We start from the raw sequence: 22,452 nt of genomic DNA, 5'->3' as shown, positions 1-22,452 counted from the left end.
AGATACAAAAACTGCAATACACAATAACTGAAAAACAAAAAGAAATAAAATAAAACATTTATTACAATCCTTCTGTCAAATCTGAATCCACCTCTGCTGTACATCATCTCAGGTCGGTGCTTATGAAAACAAAATCACAAGTTATGCTGACAGCAAAAGTGTTAGTGTAGACATCAGACACTGGACTCTGAAGATTGTCATTTGTGCAGAAGCATGAAATAAAAAAAATAAAACAGCATTAACAGTTCGACTTCAGAACTACTTTTTGACTGTTCTGGTAATTTGCAAGAGCAAGCTAATCCTATGTGTATGGCTTGTGCTCATTTAGCTATGATGCAAAAGTGTTCTGAGCAGGACAAAACTCTTCTTTTCCTTCATCTTTGGTAAGTGTTGAAAGATCAAACTGACTCCTAAAGCTAAGTTACAGATATTAAAATAAAAGCTGTGCAAGCACAAAGTAGAAGAGCAGTAATTATGTGGAATAAGGGGTGAGAAGTAAAGTGACATACAAATGCACAAATCATTTGTATGTCACAAATGATACTAGGGCTGATGTGTTCATCAGCCCTAGTAAAGAAAGCCCAGCAGTGCCTCCATTTCTTGAGGGTTCTGAGATGGAACAGGCTGCAGACTGAACTTAGTGTCCTTCTACCGTGCCACTATCGAGAGTGTGCTGGTGCACGCCATCCCTGTGTGGTACGCTGGTTGCACAACAGCTGACAAGAACAGACTACAGAGGGTCATCAGAACTGCGGAGAAGGTGATCGGCTGTCCACTCCCCTCCCTGGACTTAATTGTCAGCTCAAGATGTCTCTCCAGAGCCAGGGCAATTATAAAGGACCACCTCCATCCTAACCACCACCTCTTCAACATCCTGCCCTCTGAAAAAAGGCTCAGATCCATCAGGTGCAAAACCAACAGACTAAAGAACAGCTTCTTCCCGTGGGCTGTCAGAACTCTTAATGCAAACTAAGAGTGTGTAAAGGCTTCCCGAACACATCCACCCTGACACTGCTGTTGCTCATCTATGTGCAACATCTCAGTCTTTCCATGTTCTGTGCAATATTTTTGGCTCATGTGCAATTATTTTGGTCCCAGTCTGTTTCAATGTTTCCTACACATACACCATGTATATAGTTCCACTCATATATGTATACATATACACTGCTTTTTATTTTATTCTATTAATTTAATTATTTATTTATTTATTTTCCCCCCCTCGTTGTGTATTGGTTTCTCTTCTTCTTACTTTAGCACCTTTGTGGTCCAGCTACCCAATTTCGCTGTGCAAGAAACTGCACAATGACAATAAAAAGCTCTAAGTCTCTCAAAGTCTAACAAATCACTCTCCAATCATGTTAGCAGCATGACACTTTGTAAGCTACTTTCTAGTCAGTACAGCTACTGCAGAAGTAAATAGTAAAACAGCTGGTCTGTTGGGCCATATTTTTTAAGGTCTTTTTTAAAAAGCTGTTAAATGCTAAAGACAAATACAGGGCTGCCACATATAATTAGAATGGACAAAGATTGTGTCTTCTCAACAAATCAGAAAGTGATGTCCCGCAGATTTCTTTATGATTTATTGAGTAGCTCAAACAGCTGGAAGTATTTCCAGGCAGCAGCACACACACACACACACACACACACACACAAAAGAACTTGCTTGACATCATTATCCATCTAACTGTGAATCAGTTTTACTTAAAGAAGCTACTTTTAGATTCTCCCTTATTCACAAAGTGTCGCCACAGCGGGTAGCTCCATGTGTTTGATTTGGCAGAATTTTTATGCCGAACGTCCTTCCTGACACAAAACCCCAAAAGATTTGTGTCTGGTCACAGGATCAAACCAGAGAGCTTTGGCCTATTAGGCAAATGTGTAAACCACAATACTTTCGCAGTAGTCATTAATCAGACGTGTCCAAATGCCAGACAAGATTGTGCTTGGTGACGTTCATAATTACTGCAGTTTCAATTTAAATTTAATTTGCTTCCACATCCCATTCCCACAACAATGCAAATAATAATTACAATTAAGCACAATTATTATTCATCTTTCAAAATAAAGTTACAAAGAATTATGTATCGTTTAACCACAGTTTAATCACATTGTTTAATTAAAATCCAATAAAATAAAAACATATCATATATAACAATAATATGAGATTAAAATATTATTAAAAATAATAATAAATCAGACAAGACAGAAATAAAACACTGATAAATGTGCATGCTTTTTCTTTTTTAAAAGATGCATTTTAAAAAGCAATTTAAACAACGTTATGCAAACCTCAGATCCAGAATGAGGGAAATCCAAAACAGTTAAGCCCCAAATACAAAAGCGGGAGATCTGAGACTATGCTCTGTCTCATTAGTGCCGCATAACTTGATAACTTGTGTTGAGCCAAAAAGTCCCAAACATCTTATATAATTTCTAAATCTATCTAAACAGTCAGAACAGTGAAGATATGACTGTGTGTTTTCTGAGCTCATTTTTTCAGCCAACTGCTGGAAATCTTAATTTATTATTATAATATTTGCAGATGTTTTTCAGATAATTTGCAGGTCATCCAGCACTTCCTGTCAGAAAAGTAAATAATTGAATTAATATTGGAAAAAAATAATAATAATTTAAAAAAAATTACCACAAGTTCCCGATGGGTCACAAACTGATGTGCTACCTTAACAGAGGTAGGTACTCTGGAACAGAGTGATCAGCTGTGCCAAATGCTGAGCTCAGATCAAGAAGAATTAAAATCAAACCATAGCAGTCGTAACTGCTTGTAAATGGAAAAATCTAATCATATATTGGCATCTAAGTCAATTTAGACAGGTTGACATGGTGAAGATGGGTTACTGAGGTTCAAACTGAGAATCAAAATGGTGAAAAAAAATGTGATTTAAGTGATTTTAAATGTGCACCGATAGTCTGAGTAATTCAGAAATTGGTGTTCTAACGGGACTTTCACACACATCAGTCTGTAGGGTTAACAGAGAATGGTCAGAGTGAGTGAGCGTCACTGGAGCATTCTGTTGTCGATACCACAGGTCAGATGAGAATGGCTAGATTGTTTCAAGCTGATAACAGTAACTCAAACAGCGACTCATTATAACCAAAATATACAAAAGAGCATCTCTGAATGGATAAGTCAAACGCTAAACTAGATGGGCAGAAGACCACACCAGGTGTAACTCGAGTCAGAGAAAGAAAACTGATGCTACAGTTTACACAGCCTCACAAAATTTGGAGAGGGAGAATATGGACTGAAATCGCAGAGGAATGTTTCCAACGCCTTGTTAAATCTGTAACACAGAATTAAGTCAGTTCTGAAAGCCAAAGAGGGTCGTGGTACTAGCAAGCTGTACCTAATAAAGTTCTCCTTCAGTTTCATGAGGAAAGCAGAAAGCAATCTCATCTTTCTCCTTCACACATCACACTACTGAATAGGAAAGTGTAAAAGTTGTTTACAGTGAAATGGGGCATTCATGCTGTTGCTGTCGCTCTCTAAACAAATTACTACCATTGATCACATCACCACAGCTGTGGGGAAATTGATTCTGCATTGTATAAAAGGTGACATGCTACAACCTTTGTGAGGCTGACAATGACAACCGCCCAATAGCTGTCTGATGCTTTTTAGGATATGGAGATGTGATGCAATAAGAAAAGCATTAAAAAATTTTGAGGACTTCAGAGATGGAAAAGGAGAGTGGGGACAAAAGGAAAACTGATGGTTTTTGCTTACATCTCTACAAGTAATTTGGATTTCTATAATAACTGTTAACACAGATTTATTTATAAAGGGACTTGTTTAAAAAAGAAATCTCCTCACTTTTCACTGACACCTTTTTACGATGTGTATAATTTAAATAACAAAATAGTGAAGCCATCACATTCACTGTGACTGAAATGAGGCAGTAATAATTATTAATAATAATAATGATAAAAAAATACAGTAATGGTGTAACACTGTAAAGGGAAATAACAAAAGAAGCTTGGAGTCCTACAACATTCCTAATGTTTATCTTTTTTTAAATGACAATCATATATTTCTTTTAAAAAATAACATAAAATGGGACACATGTAGGTCACATGATTGCAGGTGGGCCATTTCTACCAAAAGCTTTGCCAGCACTGAGGCCTGCGCTCGATCCAAGGTCATATACTTTGTGAAATTTCCCTTCCCCCTTACTTCAAAAGACATTACTTTAGAAAATAAGTTTTTGCTTAGCTTTTGTATATACCTGATTTCAAAACATGCTTGGTGTCCTTTGTCAACCTTATACTGGGAATATAGGTTTAATTCAGAAAACCTGTTCTTAGATAAAGTGAAGAATTTCTTTTATTCTCTGTGCTTCCCTCAGGTTTTCACAAGCATTTCATGACAATTACACCTGAAAACGCTAGAATATGCTTTTAAGATTTTTTTAAGAGTACACAGACTTCTGTGATGACTAACTGTTGGCTCCATTTACAAAGTCACTGGCTTTTAATGAAGCAAAAGCCACTGCCCACACTTGTTTTAATGCACTTTATGTCCTCGCTCCTTAATTCAGAAATGCGTACAAGGTGTGAGCCACACAAACCTCACAAATCACCTAGCACTGGTCTATTCATTGCAATATATGTCATTTAAAAGCACAGTAACCCTACCCTTGGGTTTCATGCTCCTAGCTTCTGATATTCCCTTCTCTGTTGGAGGTGTACTTGTAATCAAGCAACGGATCTTGTAAAGTCTTTTGCTTGTGATCTAAATTTACTTTACTATCTAAAGCCTAGGAAGTGAGTTTAAGTTTATTAAATGTGCAAGATACTTTATGGCAGAAAATGTATTACCAGGAGTAGATATTTAAAAAGAGCAAGTAAAGAAAAATAATGTATTACATATTATTCATTACTTTAAAAAAAGAATGCATTAAACAAATTAGTCACTGGAGAAAGTAACTAATTTCACTGCTTTTTATTTTTGTGTTACTTTGTCACATAACTATAGATGCATAGTCCTAATTACTATTTAACAGCATAAATATTGGGCTACAGTCCCACACACAACATTAATCCTAATCCTAATGAGGACACACACTCAGGATCTTTCTCCTAGTCTTAAGTGTGAACACAAAGATGACAGCAGACAGTGTTTCTATCTGTCCACTGTGCAGATAAAAGAAGAATATTTGTAATACAAGTAACTACATAATTGTAACTGTTACCTTCCTCTGATACTTTTAGCAGAGCTATAATAAAATGTTATATGATCACAGTAACAAGCTGCTTTATGAGGGTGAATTTCACCAAAGAAAATTTGTAAAAAAAAAAAATTAAAAAAAAAAATTAAAAAAATAAAATAAAAATGACAGAAAGTGTTTTTTATTGAGGTTTTTATTTTAGTTTAATTTAGCATTTGTAAATGTGAATATCAGCTGCTTTAACTGTGATATCACTGAGTCATGAGGAGAGCTTATTAGCGGACCATGTCGCAGAAAACTTGGCAAGGGGCCCATTTAAAACAGCCAGTTAGTTTGTGAAATAATGTGTGAAATATATTATTAGTAATGATGCTTAATTTAGTATAAATAATGAAGGGTTCTGTTCGTGCAGAAGTGTTTGTGCAACTACAGTTTAAGGAATATTGACTTTACTAATTGTTATACTTGCATCATTCGTCCATTTTCTTCACTGCTCATCCAGTTCAGGGTCACTGAGGCACTGGAAACTGTGTCAGCTGATGTTGAGCGAGATGCGTGGCATACCTTGGATAAGTCACCAGTCCCTTACAGGGCTAACACAGAGTGACAGACAACTATTCACGCTCACAGTCTAACAGCCAATTTAGAATCAATAAAGAATCTTGTATATATGTCTCCTACATGTACTGTGGGAGAACCCGCAAAATTCACAGACAATGCAAACAGCACGCAGTCATAATATAGTAATACAATGCCATCTAGTGGAGGACAGAGGACAGTTTTATTTTTCTGTTTCTTGTAAACTCTATGTACTTGATATAAATGATAAAAACCTATGTAAGTGCACTATGCCTTAAGGCAATAAAACATAGTTACTAATTGGAGGCCTGTGAGAATTCAAAAGGAAAAAAGTTTTGAGTTTGTGGGTTTTGCTTTTGTATTTGTTTCCTGGTAAGTGTGAAACCACTCAAATAATCATCAGGTATAACTAGCCTATTAAGAAACAACATGTTTGTGTGGTGGGCTCATGGGCAATCAGGGGAGAGGTCAGTGGAGTTATCGGAGGAAAAACTTCAAACTTCCATGGGCCTTAAGTAGGGTCTTTCTTCAGTATTAGGGGGAGACATAATTGGCCCTAAAAGCCTGATTCAGCACAGAAGATTAATCATTTGGACCAGCCAACAGCATCTGAGTCTGGCTGCAAGAAAAGAAGGAGAAGAAAGAAATTTACAATGACACAAAAGGACTGCACAACAACATAAAACAACAACAATAGATGATTATGACTAAGGCTTTCCTTTACAAGTTGAAGGGAAAGACTAGGAACATCAAACCTGTAAACCTATGGATAAAAACGGATTTAAAAAAAGAGCAGTACAAGGGTCTGATATGGATCTTACTTTAAAGGGCTCTTACCTACATCGACAGCTATAGGCCTTTTCCACTAGCACCCAGTTGGCTTGGCTAGGTTTTTATGGTTTTCCATTGTGTGGTAGTACCTTGTACTTCTTCATTACCAACTCGGCTGATCGGAGTTAATCAAAAATGTGATCTCAACAGACTGCATACCACCAATTATCTGGAAAGTGGTGTCACTCAATGAGCCATGAGAGCGACCAAACCTGAGTCAAGTCGAGTAGGTATGAGTAAAAAAAGAGCCGTAATTACCTCTTTTTCCCCAGTACCGACACGTCAGATTAAAAAGGCTGAGATGTTGAGTCCTAAACTCTGGCCTTTTTCTTAACATTACACTGAACAAAATGACAATTTAGCAAATCCAATAGTTGCAAATTCGGATTGTCAAAAGTGCTTACAGTAGTTCAAAAACAATGAATTATGTGTACAGATTTGACAGTACAAACTCAATTTCAATCAACCAAAAACAAACAGAGTAATAAAAAAATTCAAGATAGGAAACTTTGTTTTTCAGAACTTTATTCTTTAAATTAATTTATAAAATCTCATTTACCTTTTGCTTCATTTCATTTCTCTTTATATATTCACCAATTAACAATTTTTGGCTATTTTCCCATTCCACCCCATGTAAGCCCACATATTGATCACAAGGTCCATACCCCTTCAAATACATTGTGCGATGATCCTCAGTGCCAAGGTAGGTGGGGTGGGGTGTGGGTATGGGTATGGGCCTTGTACAGAGCATGCCAAGAGGAAGGTTAGGGAAATGGGTAGAGGCTGCCTAACTACACCAAGACTGCTAATATCAGTAAGATAACCACACAGAGGTAAAGGGGAGCATTCACTTCCACAATGACTTGAGTGTTTCAAGTGTGGGATAAACCAATCATGTTAAAATGGCTCAGTGTTCCATGACATTTGTTTTCCCAACATCAGTAATTCATAACAACTGATGAATGTAAGCCCCACATTAGATATTGATCTGTCAGTTTCTCATTAAAACAGTGCCCACAAACTTAGCAGCAGCCCTGCAGACTGTTTAGCCCTTTGTAGTGACCTACACAAGTTATCAGTCCACTGTTTCAAGTGACACATCCGATGGTGTGCGAGTAGGTATCTATGTTGATGGGAGGGGGAGGGGGGGGTGTTCTCTCTAGGCTTCTTAAAAAGGCCAACATCTACAGACACGAAGCTAAACTTTAGCAAAATCACAGATTTATGTTACATTAACTGTACATCCAGGCAAGCCACATAATTTTGTTTTCTCCTCTGGTAAGATATTTGTTCTTCATTTGGCAATATGATCACTCAACATGGCTCAATACATCTGAAAGTTGTCTTTGTTGCTGGTATGATTTGAATTGAATAACTGAAATATAGCTATGATAAATATCTAGAAAGTCTTCTTTGATGGAAACAGAAAAATTGCACACCTCCCATAAGGGCACTCAAGACTTCTTTTTTTTTTTTTGATACCCAAATTAGCACAAGAACATCTTTCAAAGAACCGCTAAAACTACATCTAATTGGTATCAAAAGATCCCTTCTTTAATATGATAAAGACACAAAAGACAATTTTCAGTTTTGAAGGGAAGGAATGAAAAGAATGAAATCAGATGTCACTTTCTGAAACCAATGTGTTAAGGTAATATCTCTACGCAAACAAAATATATACCAAACCTGTTTCCAAGCAAAACATCTACAATGTTTACAGATGTACAATGTGTTCATTGCTGCATATTTATGTTAATATACATGGTAGGTATGTTCTGTATTCAACACATACTCCATACTCTTAGGTGTAATTTTAATTCACCATCAGAGAAGTGAACTTCATTTTCTAGCCTGTTAACCACATGTTAATTTTAAACCTACAGGCTGGTTAAAGACAAAACAGGGTGAGAACAACAACACCAAAAGCTTAAATACACTAGGATAAGACAGCTGAATGAGTTTAAGGCATTTAGAGGTTACTCCTGACAGAACATAAAGGCTACAACAGCCTAAGCAGTCTGTCAAAATAACCCAGACTCAGACTTTTTTGTTTAATGCAATGTGATTTAAAATTAGCCCTTGGTGACGATCAACTGTGATATAAAATATTACAATTGAGATTACAATGAAAATTAAAGTCTAATTACTAAAGGTAAACACTAAATGTATGGTCCTCAGTTTCAAATGTAAGCAGAATATATCTACCCCTTAAAATATGCAGTTTAATTCATTACTTTAGTTTATTAGCATAACTACCTCCCATTCTGCCCCCATACATCAAACAGATGCAGATTTAGTGTTTAAAAATGTGTTGTCAAAACTAACTAGCAAGAAATAACTCAAAAACTCCAGCCTGCAGCCACTGTGCTGTGCAGAAAGCTCTGTGAAATATAGTGCAAAAAGCAATGTGGTAAATAGTTCATCAGCAAAACTGCAATAAGTATTTAACTGCTATGTACTCGTCATAATACTGAACCGCATTAAAGTTTGCATGTGTAACATTTTTGATGTCTTTGCTGGCCTCTACCACTTGACAGGCTCAGCTGATTGTAAAAGGGCGGTGCTTTCTAGTGTGCTTAAACATAAATTAGAAATGAAAGATGCAATAAACAAACAATCTTTAGATCTTAGGGCTAGTTTAAAACCACAATGTCATACTGGGTGTATAAGCTGAAGCCATTTGAGGTAGACAGAAACCATGTTAGAGTATGTACTTTCATACTGCCTAAAACCTATCCTATCAATAGTCTGACAAACTGTTCAATTGAATCATAATCCCTAGATTTCTGGCCCAGTGTGAGACTTCCTATGGTCCCACCCAAGACTAATAGGGAACCACTGATCTAGTGCAGGGGCACTACAACATCATGATCCATGAAGGCTTGAGAAGTGTAATGAAAAGGAGTAGGGGGCTTGGAACTGACACAACTACCAGAAAGAAATCAACGCCGCTTGTCTTCAATGTCTCAAGTCAACAGCAGCATTTAACCTCAGTCCTACAACCAGAAACAATTGAGGATTAATTTACAAGGCATAATCTTTTAAATAGAATCTATGGCATTCGACCATTGTCTCAGTGTGTCCCCTTGAGATATCCCCCACCCCATACCCACATATATAAGTTTATAGCCCAAAATTCCTAATGCCAGGCCTCATGCCCATTTAACAGTCTCATGTTGTTCTAGAGAATAGAGATTAAAAATATATACTATTGACTTATTGACTTCCAGTGTATGTTTTCTCTTTTTTCCTATATTTTTTTCAAGTTAAAAAGACCCCTTTATCACAATGCAAGCTCAGAGGTCTTTTCTACACTCACTCACGCATACACGTTCACTCATTCAGTCACACACACACACACACACACACACACACATACATATATATATACTGTATATTTATATATATATATATATATATTTATATATATTAGAAGATTTTTTTAGCTGAGAAATTAGGCAAAGTAGATTATGTTCATTTGGACGGAATTCATTCAAAATGAGAAGGAATTAAACTTTCTCCAGTTTCCCTTTTTGATGAGGACAAGATTTGAGGGATTTGGGAAGCGCTACAACATCACATGACTACTCAAGAGCAGGTAGCAAGGTAAAAGGAAGAAGAAATAGATAAAAGGCCTGAACTTGTACAAGGCAGAGAGATGGGCAGACGATATGGCTCTCTGTGGCATGTGCATCCAATGGCCCTACAACAGTAAGAGAAAATGTACAAAGTTTAAAAGAGGGTTAGGAAAAATAAAACTAAGACCAAAAAAATAAATAAAGCACTGGACTGAGATGAAGAACATGAATGATTTAAATGGAAAGAAAGCTAAAGCAATCGTGCAAGACTATGTTGCAAGTTAAAGGAGGGCAGTGGAAGGGAAAAAATATATTCTGTCTGCCTGATTCATCGGTACACCAGGTGAGATATGGTGCCAGTTTTGAAGTTGAGCTGATGGTTGGGCACAAAGTTGTGCTGAGGATTCTTTCGCGTGCACATATCTTTTGCATACAAGCCCATGCACGAGTCACATGACACTTTCGAACAGTTCACACAGGTGTGTGATGCACCTGGCTTGTTGCAAAACCCGCATCGCGATCCCCCCATGCTTATTCGCTCACTGCTGCCTCCCTTTGGTGTTGTCAAGGCAACAGACTTGCTGGGAAACAGCTTAGTGGACATGAGGGGCTTCTCCACCATCTGAGGGTGAGGGTGGGGATGAGAATGTGAGTGGGTCAGTGTGAGGGGGTGTGGATGGAGATGGGAGTGAGTATGAGTATTAGAGTAGACAGAGAGCTTTTCCTTGACAGGAATGTATCCATCAAGGGGTCGTGGAGATTTTGAATGGTAGTCCTGGAGGCCACAGCAAGGGGAGGGGTCCACATCATGACAGGCAGAACAGAGGATCATGTCACACCTCTGGCAGGAGGCCATTGTGGTGCAGCCCAGCCCGCAACCCTGGCACTTCACACTACCATGACCTTTGTGCAGCCACCCATCCCTTCCATCTCGAGGCTCTCTGGATAGAGGTCGAGACGGGGTCTGCCTTCCTCCTGTGCCAGCCCCACCCCTCTCTGTGTACAAGTCAATCTCATCTAAAGAGGATGGATGGTAGGATGTGTAGGGATCCGCTGGGGGAGGTGACTGAATTGGGAAGAAATCTGCAACAGGGCTATAGGAAGGTGGCGCAACCACAGAGGAAAGAGATATTGAGGTGCTGGGCCTGATGATCTCATCCTTCATATCCTCCTCTGCATCCACAAATAGAGGCTCCTTCCTCAGACTCAGTGAAGCCTTCAAGACAGGCTTACTAACCGCTGCATGCCAGTGACCAGCCCCATCTGTAACATCCACAGACTTAGATGGTCGGCTACCTCGCCTAAGGTGGTGGGCATGAGGCTTTTCTATATCCAATGGCCGCACGGACAGCCGAGCCATATCTGCCCCAAGGCTGTCACGTCTGCGGAGCGCTTCAGCACAGCCAGCTGCATCATCTCTGCAACCTCTGCGGAGCTCCAGGGCCTCCAGTTCTGACGCTGAACCACGGGCCAGAGCCACTACCTCTCCCAGAAGACGACACTCTGCCTGGGCCAGGAAGAGTTCAAATGCCAACTGCCGCAGATGATTTGCACCTCCTGGATGCTCCTGCAAATGGAACTGCGAATCATGGTCACAGGTGTAGCCAATGGTGCGCATTAAAGTTCGGAGTTCAGCATCAGAAATGGCAGACTGCAGATGGTACACATATGGGCCAGTGAAGGTCTTAAAGAGAGAAATGAGAATCAGCATAAGTGTCAGTTGTTTAAAACAGGCTGACATGAAGCCAAAAATAAAGACAAAAACATATAGAAATGCACATCTTTATATGAAAAAACAGATGATTAGCACAAATTACAACAACCTCAATGTAAAGCTGCAATGGCCACCTCTCTAATAACAAACCCTTATTTTAGATATAGTTCTAGATAGAATTAGCTGATAGATTCAAGGGAAAAACAAACAAAGTGCTTTAGAAAACCACCAGAAGTGAGGACACAACTATTTTTTTCCTTTTTGGGTGGCAGAAGGCTGTCTAACATGTACAGAAATTTCCCATAGACAATCAGTTAACTTGATATCTTGTGAGGGTGAACGCCATAAGATCATTCATAACAGTTTCGGCTCTGTGTGCAAGGACATTTCCCTCTCCTATTAGGTTAGAAATGTTTCACACCAAACAACTTCGTATTGAGTTGCAGTGCTTTCCCTCTAAGACGACAAGTAGAGCTAAAGAATGCCAGCAACATAAATCCCCAAAGCAAAACAGAGGGGTCAAGAGTTACAGCTTTCCTTTTAATTTGTCACTTATTCACCGAGCAGAAGCAATCATAATAACAGGTCCTCTTTGCATGTGTGTTCACTAAAATTACAAATCTATACAAATTTTAACAGTTTCAGAAAAATGTTCTTACTTTTAGATATTAATTTACTAAAAAACATGTCAAGCAGTTTATGAGACAGGGGAGAACCACTCATGTACTTTCAGATATGCTGGTGGGATCAAACTTTTGTTTGTATACACACTTTATGATGTTAGGATTAGACAACAAGTAATTAAGGTACAACAACACAAATCTCTTAAGATTATGCAGATATCTGATATCTGCATAAAGCCTGAGAATGTGTACACAAACATAAAAGTTTTGCTTCCATACTAAAGGTCAGGAAAGATATTCATATATATTACCTACAAAAGACAGTCTGAAAGATATGCAAATTCACAAAAGTATTTCGGTGTACACACACACTGCCCTGATTAATTGCCAAAGCTCAGTATCTCAAAGCTCAAGACTGGACAATAATGATTCATTCTGTTATAACAAATGTATTAATAGTGAAATTTTGGCTATTAAAGTAAACTAATCTAAGCAAAGTATATTAAATATCCCATCGATAAAATAAAGTCACCTTTATACATCTGAATTCCTTCTTCCAAGGGAAGAGCAAGAGGTTGGTGCAGATGGTTTCCAGGGTATGGAAGGCTCTCTCCAGGCCCTTCAGGTTAACTCCTCTCTGGGAGCGGAGTGAGTTCTCCACTACCTCATAGAAACGCACCATGCGAAATCGCTGTGCCGGATCTGGCTGATAGGCTCCTAGCAGAGCTGTGGCTGTGGAAAGTAAGGCCTCACTGTCCTTGTGTCTGCTTCTTTCCCCTTCTTGCGTACTTCCAGTCCCCCTGTTATCCCCTCCTTCCTCCAGGCGCTTCTCCAGTGCTGTCACATACCTCCGGAACAGGTCCTCTTTTAACTTGGCATCCATTATTAGCAGCAGACTATTAGTCAGCTGTTATACTTTTCTGAGAGAGCCTCACACCTTTTAGCATGCCCAACCACAAAATGCCACATTCAGACACCATTTTTGGTTACCATTTTTTAAACCGTATACACTAATTGTTAATGTTGCGGAGAGATGGCAGAGGAGTCAGTCTTTGCATCCACTCAGTAGCACATCCTCTAAGCAAGAGGTGCAGTTTTCTAGTGCTTTCAGTTGGTGTAGCAAGGCTGTAGCCCATAAGGATGCCTTGGTATGAGCATCTCTGGTTTTGGCTCAAAGCCTGACTTGTTTCCCGAAAAACAGGCTTCTGTCATGCAAGATAACATCAGGGGGGAGGTTTTCCTTGGCACACAGACTTGCATCTATTCCATTGCTTGGTTTCAGCATTGGTAGAGTTCAAGGTCACTCATCAAGACGACAGATTCATGATCTTGGGGTTGTTGTCAGCCATGTCCAAGCTGAAATGACACAAGCAATAGCTGTTAAGATAAAAATATCATTTTCGGTTCTAGCCAAATGAAAATGCAATTTAACTGTGGTTAAGCATGTTTTGAAATATCTAGAGGTTCAGATAAGAGGGAAGATACACTAATCCAGGACCATCTCTGTAGAGATGTGAAGATGGATTCGTTTGGGTGGGTGGGTAGGTGGGTTTTTTGTCTGTCACATAGTGAAAGGGCTTTTTTTAAAAAACAATGTTTGTTTTACAATGTACATAACCAAGAAAAAGGCCAGTGGAATTATAGCTTAAATAAGCAAGAGAGGGACTCATTACTGATGTATACATCCCTCTCACACGTTTGCGCCAGTGAACGTTTCAGCTATTGGTACTACATGCGTGTAAACCAGAGTGGCGCTAACCCTAGCCTAGCTTCAACTCAAAACTCATAAACAAACACATCGTGAAAATAGTACGAGGCTTGAACAACAGGAGAGCAAACATTTTGCTCTCAGATTCTTGCAAGCTGGCTGGCTGGCTATACCTGTTACCTGAAAATCTCTGCGAACATCCGCTCAACGAGCTAGCAACCAATGAGCCTTAGCCAGACGCATGCTTTACAACTGCGTATCTACTACAACAAATTTAGTCCACCGTGACCAATGGCAATATAAAGTAATACTCCTAGAGCGTATACATTAATTCTCCATGACTCTCAAACCCGATGCTGCCACTACTGTGGCCCCCCTACTGAATATAAGCTAAACAGTGAACGCCCATTTCAGCGTAGCTGGTTAGCTAACAATTGCTTTCGGCTAGCAGGGCGTTCCATCGCTACACAGACATTATTCGCCAGTTTAAAATAAAATATCAAGACACAGCGAGTTTTTAAGGGGACCTTCTTTTGGGACCAAACGTTAATGCGCTCCCACTAGGAGATCAAGACGTTTTTTCAAACAGAAATACCACCATTCGCAAATCTTACCTTTAACAAGTGCTAGCCATGGCTAGCTACGCCTCCTCAGCTGTTGGAAATTCCCAGTATAACAACACGCATGCGCTCAATCCTGACAGTTCATCAGCATCAGGAGCCCACGTGCTAGGGAAGACGGGATACAGACCCCCAACTACATCATCCACAGTCTTCATTCATTTTTGTTTTTGTTTTGCTTGGGGAAAAAAATATAGGCTCGCGTGCGCGCAGAGACAGATTTCCCGGGTTAATAATGATTTGCCGAAGGTATGCATTTAGTGGTGTGGATTTCCTGCTTTTTCGTTGTATTAGTGCCTGAATAATTTTGATTTCTTTGTATAACTATATATTGTAATATTTTCAATGTCTCTGGGGGGTTTCAAAATCTAGTGGGAGGGGTGTGTCACAAATTTAGTAAATATGTCGTACAATTATGTGTTACGATGTTTACTTTCGCCGGTGACCCCGCCCCCTCGCGCTTAAAAAAGAACAAGAACCCGATGACGTCGTCACGGGGACGGTTGGTGCTGGTGGTGGAACCGACTCAGTGAAGAAAAGAAATGGCGATGCTCGGAGGCTTTAGCGCAGCACCTCACAAGAAGAACACCTCGGACGGGAGCAACGACGTGTCCGAATTTGTCTGTCCAGTTTGCCTCGAAATATTCGACAGTCCCGTGACAACACAGTGTGGACATACGTGAGTATTTTTGCCGTTTATTTTCGGTCGCCCTCCCCCTAACCCGCGTCTGCCACCAACGATGCAGTGAAAAGAGGCAAAAACAATGGAGGAAAGGGCTTCACTTTAAATGTGTCGTCACACCAGAGTTGTAAAATATCGGCCTCGCGAGTGTCTTCTCGTGCAACGACCCCGTTTTTTCTGTTTTTCTCTCTCGAATATGTGACAAAAACAGTTCCAGCTTGCTAAATCAGTTTCAGTTTTGTTTACATCAAAAAGGAGGCCTCACTTGGGAGTTGTAGTTTGGATGTGTATTGCTCTAACTCTTGAAACCACTTTAAAGAACTACAAGTCCCTGGCTATTCTCGAGGTGGGGGACTTTCCATATGAGTTACAGGAAGGTCCAGTCACTAGCATAATAAAGGTTTGTTTTAGTGACAGTATTTGTTTTTTGTTTTTTCTCATGGCAGGCCATGCGTTAATGCAAACAGAGTTGTTGCATGTTTTTGTTTTGGTTTGGTTTTTTTATATATATATATATTTTTTTAAAGCCTAAGGTAACCAGAGCTCAAATTAAAACTGACAATTTAGTTGATTTCTCTTGTGCAGCAATCACATTCTTTCACCCATCTCTTGACAGGTTTTGCCACAGTTGTTTGCAGGAATGTCTGCGTCCACAGAAGCCCGTTTGTGCTGTATGTCGAGGTGCTCCGGGCCACTGGACTAAAGCTGCTCAACTCGAGGCACTCATTCAATCTTCTGTGGCAGCCTGTAAGGGTTGTGGCACACAGGTAAGTTTCACTACAGACCAAAAGCTAAAATATCACTGAACTGACGCCCATTTATGAAGCAATCACAGAGGGTGAAGATCCAATAACTGCACATGCATAATCTTAATGTTTTGCTGTGTCTAAATTTCTGTCTTTATATTTAGATAATAGCAACAATTTTATGATGATGGTCATATACTGGAAGTTACTGATATGTGTCACTCCTCCCCCAATTAGGTTGGGCTTTCTAAGATGAGAAGCCACACAGCTGCCTGTTCAAAGTACCAGGAGTACATTGAGGAGGGAGTCAGGACAACTGCCCAGAGTCAGCCTGCCATCGTCAGGTGGGGAAAGAAGCAGAACAATTATTTGCTATTCCCTACATAATAAAGCAAAATGGTTTACACTGTAGAGTCAGACTTTGCGTGCAATTACTGCTGCTTGTTGGGTTGTATAAATTAAAGGTCACCTTTGGACCAACACTAATCCAAAGTGAAAAAGGAAAAGAGTGCAGCCCTGTCAGTAGTTTCAGTGAGAGGGCTTCATTGATGCAGCAGAAAGTACTGTACATAGGAAATAGAGTTCTGTTGGCCCAATCAAATATATTCAATGATATGATTTATGCTAGATTTCACTGTAACTTAAGTGCCAAATGTAAACAGTTGACCTGTTCATTGTGACAAATGATGGAATAATATCTTCTCGTGATATAAAATTCCCTATGTTTATAGTATTATAAACTCTTGGCAGTACATTGTTGTTTGATAAGACTCCAAAGTCGTGACTCTATTACTGCCTTGTTTCACTGGCATGCCTAACATGTCAGTCAAATAAGAAAAGCTCTCTTTTTGCGGTTTTACTATATGTAGTGTATACATTTTGCACTTAAAGTAAAAAAAAATAAATAAATAGAAGTTTTAGCACAAACGGGATTTCAAATTGAACACAATCTTGATTGCAAGAAAAAAATAGCATATGCTTGATCATACTTTATAGTACTAAGCATTCTGTATTTTACCTCTCGTAATTTCTGATTGTAATTTTTCCAGAGTGTATAGAAAACAGTACAACTTTCATCTTTAGAAAACATAAAACACTATTATTGTCAAGTTGTATGAAGTGGATGTGGTTTTTATCATATATGGATGTTAAGTATTTATGACAACTGTGCTTCCTGGAGAAAGTTCTGAGAAGATGGTTTGAGAAGCCGTCGCTTGTAATGAGGTTATTATGACTAATCAGGAAGTAGCCTTTGGGTTTTTTTTGTTTTTTTTGTTTTTTTTTTCCCCCCACCCAAACAGCAGCCTTTAAAACTAAGAATCCACACATTGTGGCATGTTGTTCCAACACTGTTTAAAGTAAGAAACCGATCCCAGTATTTATTTATTTTGTTATTTAACCCTCCAGACCTTTGTACCATGAAACAGATTCCTATTATTAAAAAGGAATAACTGTCACTTTTAAGTCTGTCTCAAGCTCTTTCAGCTGGTGCAAAGTTAATGTGACAATAGATAAAGATTGGCCACTAACTGTGGTAAATGTCCACTTATTTCTTCATAAGCTGATGCCTGTTACATTTCAAGTGTAATATTCATGTAGTTGAGAACCAAACCTTGTGACATTTTATTATTTCTGTTTCATTGCCACAGTTCAGTGCCAAATCGCTACACCTTCACCTGCCCCTACTGCAACTGCCAGAACCTCGACCAGGACGGCCTGGTTGAACATTGCACAACCCAACATGCTCGAGATGCACGCCAAGTGGTAAAAAAACAAAACCTATTCTGTCATAATTCTGAGTCCTACTGAGTTTCCACACACTTACTGGCTTCAGCTGGGTTAATGTGTTTCAAAGATCGTTTTATTACCTTCATGTTTTCTTTAGGTGTGCCCCATCTGTGCCTCAATGCCTTGGGGGGATCCTAACTACAGGAGTGCTGACTTTTTCCAGCACCTGAAGATCAGACACACTTTCTCCTATGATACATTTGTTGTAAGTAAAGCACTCTCTGTTTATTTGTTGTTGGGTTTTTTTTTATGTTAATAAGAATTTAAGTGATTTTTTTTTTTTTCTTCCCCTTCTCATGCTTATGACCTCCCAGGATTATTCCACAGATGAGCACACAATGATTCAGGAGGCTTTACAGCGCTCCCTTATGGACCACTGAAGTGTGAAAACAATCCACCGGTGGAGGGAATCCAGTGAAATGAAGGGATGATGGTCTTGAAAAGACAAAAACACACAGTGTCATCATTCATCTAGAATGGGGATGGTGGTACTGACTTATGGGTAATTATTTTTCATAGGGAACTGGTATCGTAACTATGAATATATAGGTTTATTATTCTGAAAATAAATCGCGCAATATGGTTAAAAAAAACAAAAACATATTGTACTGTTTGATTTAGGAGTAATACTGTGTTTCTGGTGTGATAATCACTTATCTTCCCCTCCCCCCAGCTGAGTCTGTAGACTGGATAGTTTGTTAGGTATCTGCTAAACTATGTTTAAGCTGTTTGTTTATCAATGACAAAGTGTCATCTAGCAACAAAACATCCAAACTTGTGATTTAAAAATTCTGCAGTCAATACTTGATGTTATGAGAGGGTCTAACCACTAGGTGGCTACCTATTGCCAGCAGACAACAAACTTCACTCTGTGAAGTCTTCAAGTAACAGAAAAATATATTATACTAATTCTACTCGCATGTTTATGCAAAAGGGTAAAGGGACTTTTATTTCTTTTTCCCTTTTTTTTTTTTTTTTTGACCACAGTTTTTCAGCAGATGGGGGGGGGGAAAAACTCTGTCTTTTCAGTGCTGTCTTTGATTGAAGCGCGTGTGTTTGTGTATTAGAGTGTGGCTGGGTGTGTTCATTCTGTTTTGACAGATCTACTGGTAAGAATAAACAATGAGGGTCAAACACAGCCAGAGATGGCATTTTTGCTTTTGTGATGTTTCTCCCTTATGTCTTTGTGCCTGCTGGTAGATCTTGTTTTCAACCTTCCAGAACTCATAGGGCTAACACAGTAGTTCATTCAGTGAATCTACAGATGCAAGTATTTCAAAAAAAAAAAAAAAAAAAATCTGTGTGTTTGGGTTCATTTGGTCACTTTCATGTGAGAGTTTATTTGCATGTGTCTAAACCACAAGAGGGCAGTAGAGTTCTACATTTCTGTGACAACATGACAACAGCTGGTTCTTGCAGGACATAATTGAAGACAGATTTCATTCTATAAGTGTGCTTTACCCAGTGCTTTGTTCTCCACTTATTACTTTTGTTTTAATACAAAAAAAATCACTGGTATTTCAATATTTAGGTTTTTGGTGGGGTTATTTGTCATTGTTAAAACAAAATAACCACATTTTCGGTTTGTGCAGTTGAAGTGACATAACAAAAGACTTTAAATGTAACTTATTGATGTATGTTTCTCATGCCCAGTGTCTTAGATGGTCTTTACTAAAAACACTCCAGTTTCTTGTGGCTATCACTTTCTCCTTTACTTCAACAGCTTTGAAACATAAAGATCCATGGTCATTTATATGTATGCTTCCAAAAAGACGGCATGTGCAGTTAGGAAAACAAACAAAAAACCAGTACAACTTTGCTTGATCTTCTTTTTACTGGATGTTTTTGGGGGGAGTTTTTGGTTTTTTTGGGGGGGGAGGGGGGGTCTTTCTTTGCAATTGTGTTATTTTTACATTAATGATTATTTCAACTTAGTTGTAAGATTACCCACATAGAACAGTAGAACAGGCTCATTTGTCTTCTGCCAACAGGTAAATAACAAATTTTAACACAGCAGATTAAGTAGCTCTAGAGCAGAACCTCAATGCCTTCTCACCTAGTCTTTGGTTCCACTTCGAACTAGATATTTTCTTTTTTCTTTCTGTCTTGTGCAATGTGTAATAATTTTGTATGTGTTGGGTTTTTTTTTTTTTTTTTTGTTTGTTTGTTTGTTTTTTTTTTCTTCTAATGTTTAATGAACTTTTTTTTTTTTTTCTTTCTCAATATATCTCTCATTCTCTTCTGTCAGCCCTACTGTCAGCAGGTGCTAAATCCTGATAAATTAAAGCTCTTTAATTATTTAAACCCTGGCCCCAGAAATCAGGTGCAGTGATTTATACCTGTGTGTATGAGACATGCGGGGGAAGAAACAACACTCAGTGCTGATGGATGACCACTGTGTGTGTTTGTGTGTGAGCGGGAGGATTTAAACAGAAAGCACTGTTCACAGCGCTGCGAAAACCGGACGTGCCCAGTTGTCATAATCTGGCTATGAGCAAAAGCTGTGTATTAGTGGGGGGGAAACAAACTGTGGATGAAGGAAGGCAAGCCTTCTGCAAACCTTTGTTTGTACATTTGAAGTCAAGCCAGGGTCGTGTTATAACGACAAAGATCTCGCAGCGTGGTTTTACATGTATGTGTAACTTCATGATGAAACTCGGGGCTCTTCAGTGTACATTGTCCTCGGAGAGAGAAAACCCTCTCATCTCTCCTCCCTTTTTTTTTTTTTTTTTTGTTTCTTTCATCTGTAATTACTGTAGCTAAATGATATTGCGGCTTTACACCTAGCTCTACTGAGAATCTCATCCACCAAACTTCTTGATGTCACCCCCCGTTCTTATCCTTTCTTCTCGTTATGTTTCCCCCAATCAGGTTTTTGCTCCTGGCAGATAGAGGAGTGATGTTAGCTGTGAGAGAACTAACGAGATACTCGAGTGCTTCTGGGCAGGAAGGAAGTCGAGCTGAAAAACATGGCAGGGAGAAGTCTTTCTTGTCTGTTTGGTGGCGCAGCTTAAAAGGGAGAGGGGGGCCAAGGTGGGGAATAGGAAAAAGGGAAGAGAAGTGAACACATTGAATAAAAATTTCATAAAGTTCAGTGTGTGGTTTCTTTGATGCGAGCAGTGGATGGTGCGTACAGTCTGCAGGCTCTGTAGAGGCAGCAATTAATGCTACATGTGCCCAAAGGCAAACTGTGAGAGGTGTGGGGACGGTAGCTCGTTTTATGTGTGTCGTACCATCACTATACCCGAGACATCTCTTTGCTGTCTTTTGTTTTCATTCACTGTATTGTAAACCTTCTCTTTCACCTGAACACTGATTAAAAAGAATCGCTCCTGAACTTGTATGAAGTCCATATTGTTCATGCCTGGTAGCTGTCTAAATTGTTTTCCCCACACCAGTGACACTTGAACACAGCAAATTCAGCCAGCAATTTTGTGACATCAGTGAAATTGCACTCTTTTCAGACTTTCACTTCATCGTGAAACCGATCTGTAGAAAAAGGGGCGAAGCAAGACTTCATCTGTTTGCTTTTTAGCACAATTTAATGTTTTAACAGACTCAGAACGATGGGTTTCATCCAGTTTTAGGGTTTTTTCAAAACCCTAAAACTGTGCGTTTTGCCCAAAAAGTTTTGTTCAGAGAAAAAGAAGTGGTAGGTAAGGTTCATCACCTTGTTCTTTTGGTGGAAGATATAGCATATAGAGTGACTACATATGTAGCGGTCACCTTTAAAAAATAGTTTTCTAACATTACATGTAATGCATTTCTGGGTGACAACAGACAGGAACTCCTGAAATGCCTGGAAAGTTCTGTCTTGGTCTGTTTCCCTCTCAGTTTTGCTGAGGCAGGTATCTCTGATGAGGTGCGGGGCATGTGAGGAGAGCACTGGGAGTTTGTTCACCGAAATATTCCTCAAAGTCAGGAGAAACCGGAAGAGCGGGAATCCTGCCACCCGGGTACTGCAGCTCAGCAGGTCGGTCCTCTCAAATGTTTGAACAGAAAGTGCCAGTGGGCTTCCCCGACATCAATACTGGTTCTACACCAACTCATCTTCCGCTTTTAAACTCTTAACAACCGACCCCCTACCCCAACCAGACACACACGCGCGCACACACACTTCTTGTCTTGCTAGCCTAAGAGCATCGAGTCTTAACTTTGATTTAATAACGCCTGCAACCAACTTGGCCCTGTATCAGCTTAAGTGAAACTTGCATATCTTGTCTGTGCGCATGTTCTATTTTTGTGCCCTGACTTTTGCCAGTGTTATGACAGAGGTACTTAGAATTGTAAGAACAACATAGTTTATCTTTATTATTGTCTCTTAAAGACTGCTGTGTACTTCATTTTTCTTTTATGGGAAATGTAATTCAATACACCACAAGGAAAGAACAGTTTTT

At 39.2% G+C, this 22,452-nt stretch overlaps 2 protein-coding genes across 3 annotated transcripts; one reads left to right on the top strand and one right to left on the bottom strand.

Moving 5' to 3' along the window:
* Window positions 1–6,731: 6,731 nt before the first annotated feature.
* On the bottom strand, window positions 6,732–15,198 carry spata2 (spermatogenesis associated 2). 2 transcript variants are annotated; one of them, XM_040007807.1, is made up of 3 exons: window positions 14,400–14,825; window positions 13,044–13,867; window positions 6,732–11,858 (listed from the first exon to the last, which is right to left on the bottom strand). In XM_040007807.1, the coding sequence occupies exons 2-3, from the start codon at window positions 13,392–13,394 to the stop codon at window positions 10,503–10,505; spliced, it is 1,707 nt and encodes a 568-aa protein (XP_039863741.1). In that variant the 5' UTR covers window positions 13,395–13,867; window positions 14,400–14,825; the 3' UTR covers window positions 6,732–10,502. The 2 variants fall into 2 exon arrangements, with proteins under 2 accessions (XP_039863741.1, XP_039863740.1); XM_040007806.1 differs by lacking the exon at window positions 14,400–14,825 and adding an exon at window positions 14,834–15,198 and having other exon boundaries at window positions 7,097–11,858.
* Window positions 15,199–15,306: 108 nt separating this feature from the next.
* rnf114 (ring finger protein 114) lies at window positions 15,307–21,392 on the top strand. The gene is made up of 6 exons (XM_040007821.1): window positions 15,307–15,518; window positions 16,138–16,288; window positions 16,505–16,611; window positions 17,917–18,031; window positions 18,153–18,260; window positions 18,370–21,392. Exons 1-6 carry the CDS (start codon window positions 15,382–15,384, stop codon window positions 18,433–18,435), a joined length of 684 nt encoding a protein of 227 aa, XP_039863755.1. The 5' UTR covers window positions 15,307–15,381; the 3' UTR covers window positions 18,436–21,392.
* The last annotated feature ends 1,060 nt before the right edge of the window (window positions 21,393–22,452 follow it).

Source organism: Simochromis diagramma, unplaced genomic scaffold (assembly GCF_900408965.1).
Source record: "Simochromis diagramma unplaced genomic scaffold, fSimDia1.1 OVJJ01000545.1, whole genome shotgun sequence".
Classification (NCBI taxonomy): domain Eukaryota; kingdom Metazoa; phylum Chordata; class Actinopteri; order Cichliformes; family Cichlidae; genus Simochromis; species Simochromis diagramma.
Note: the sequence above shows the minus strand (reverse complement) of the source record. Positions and strands in the feature narration are given on the sequence as shown.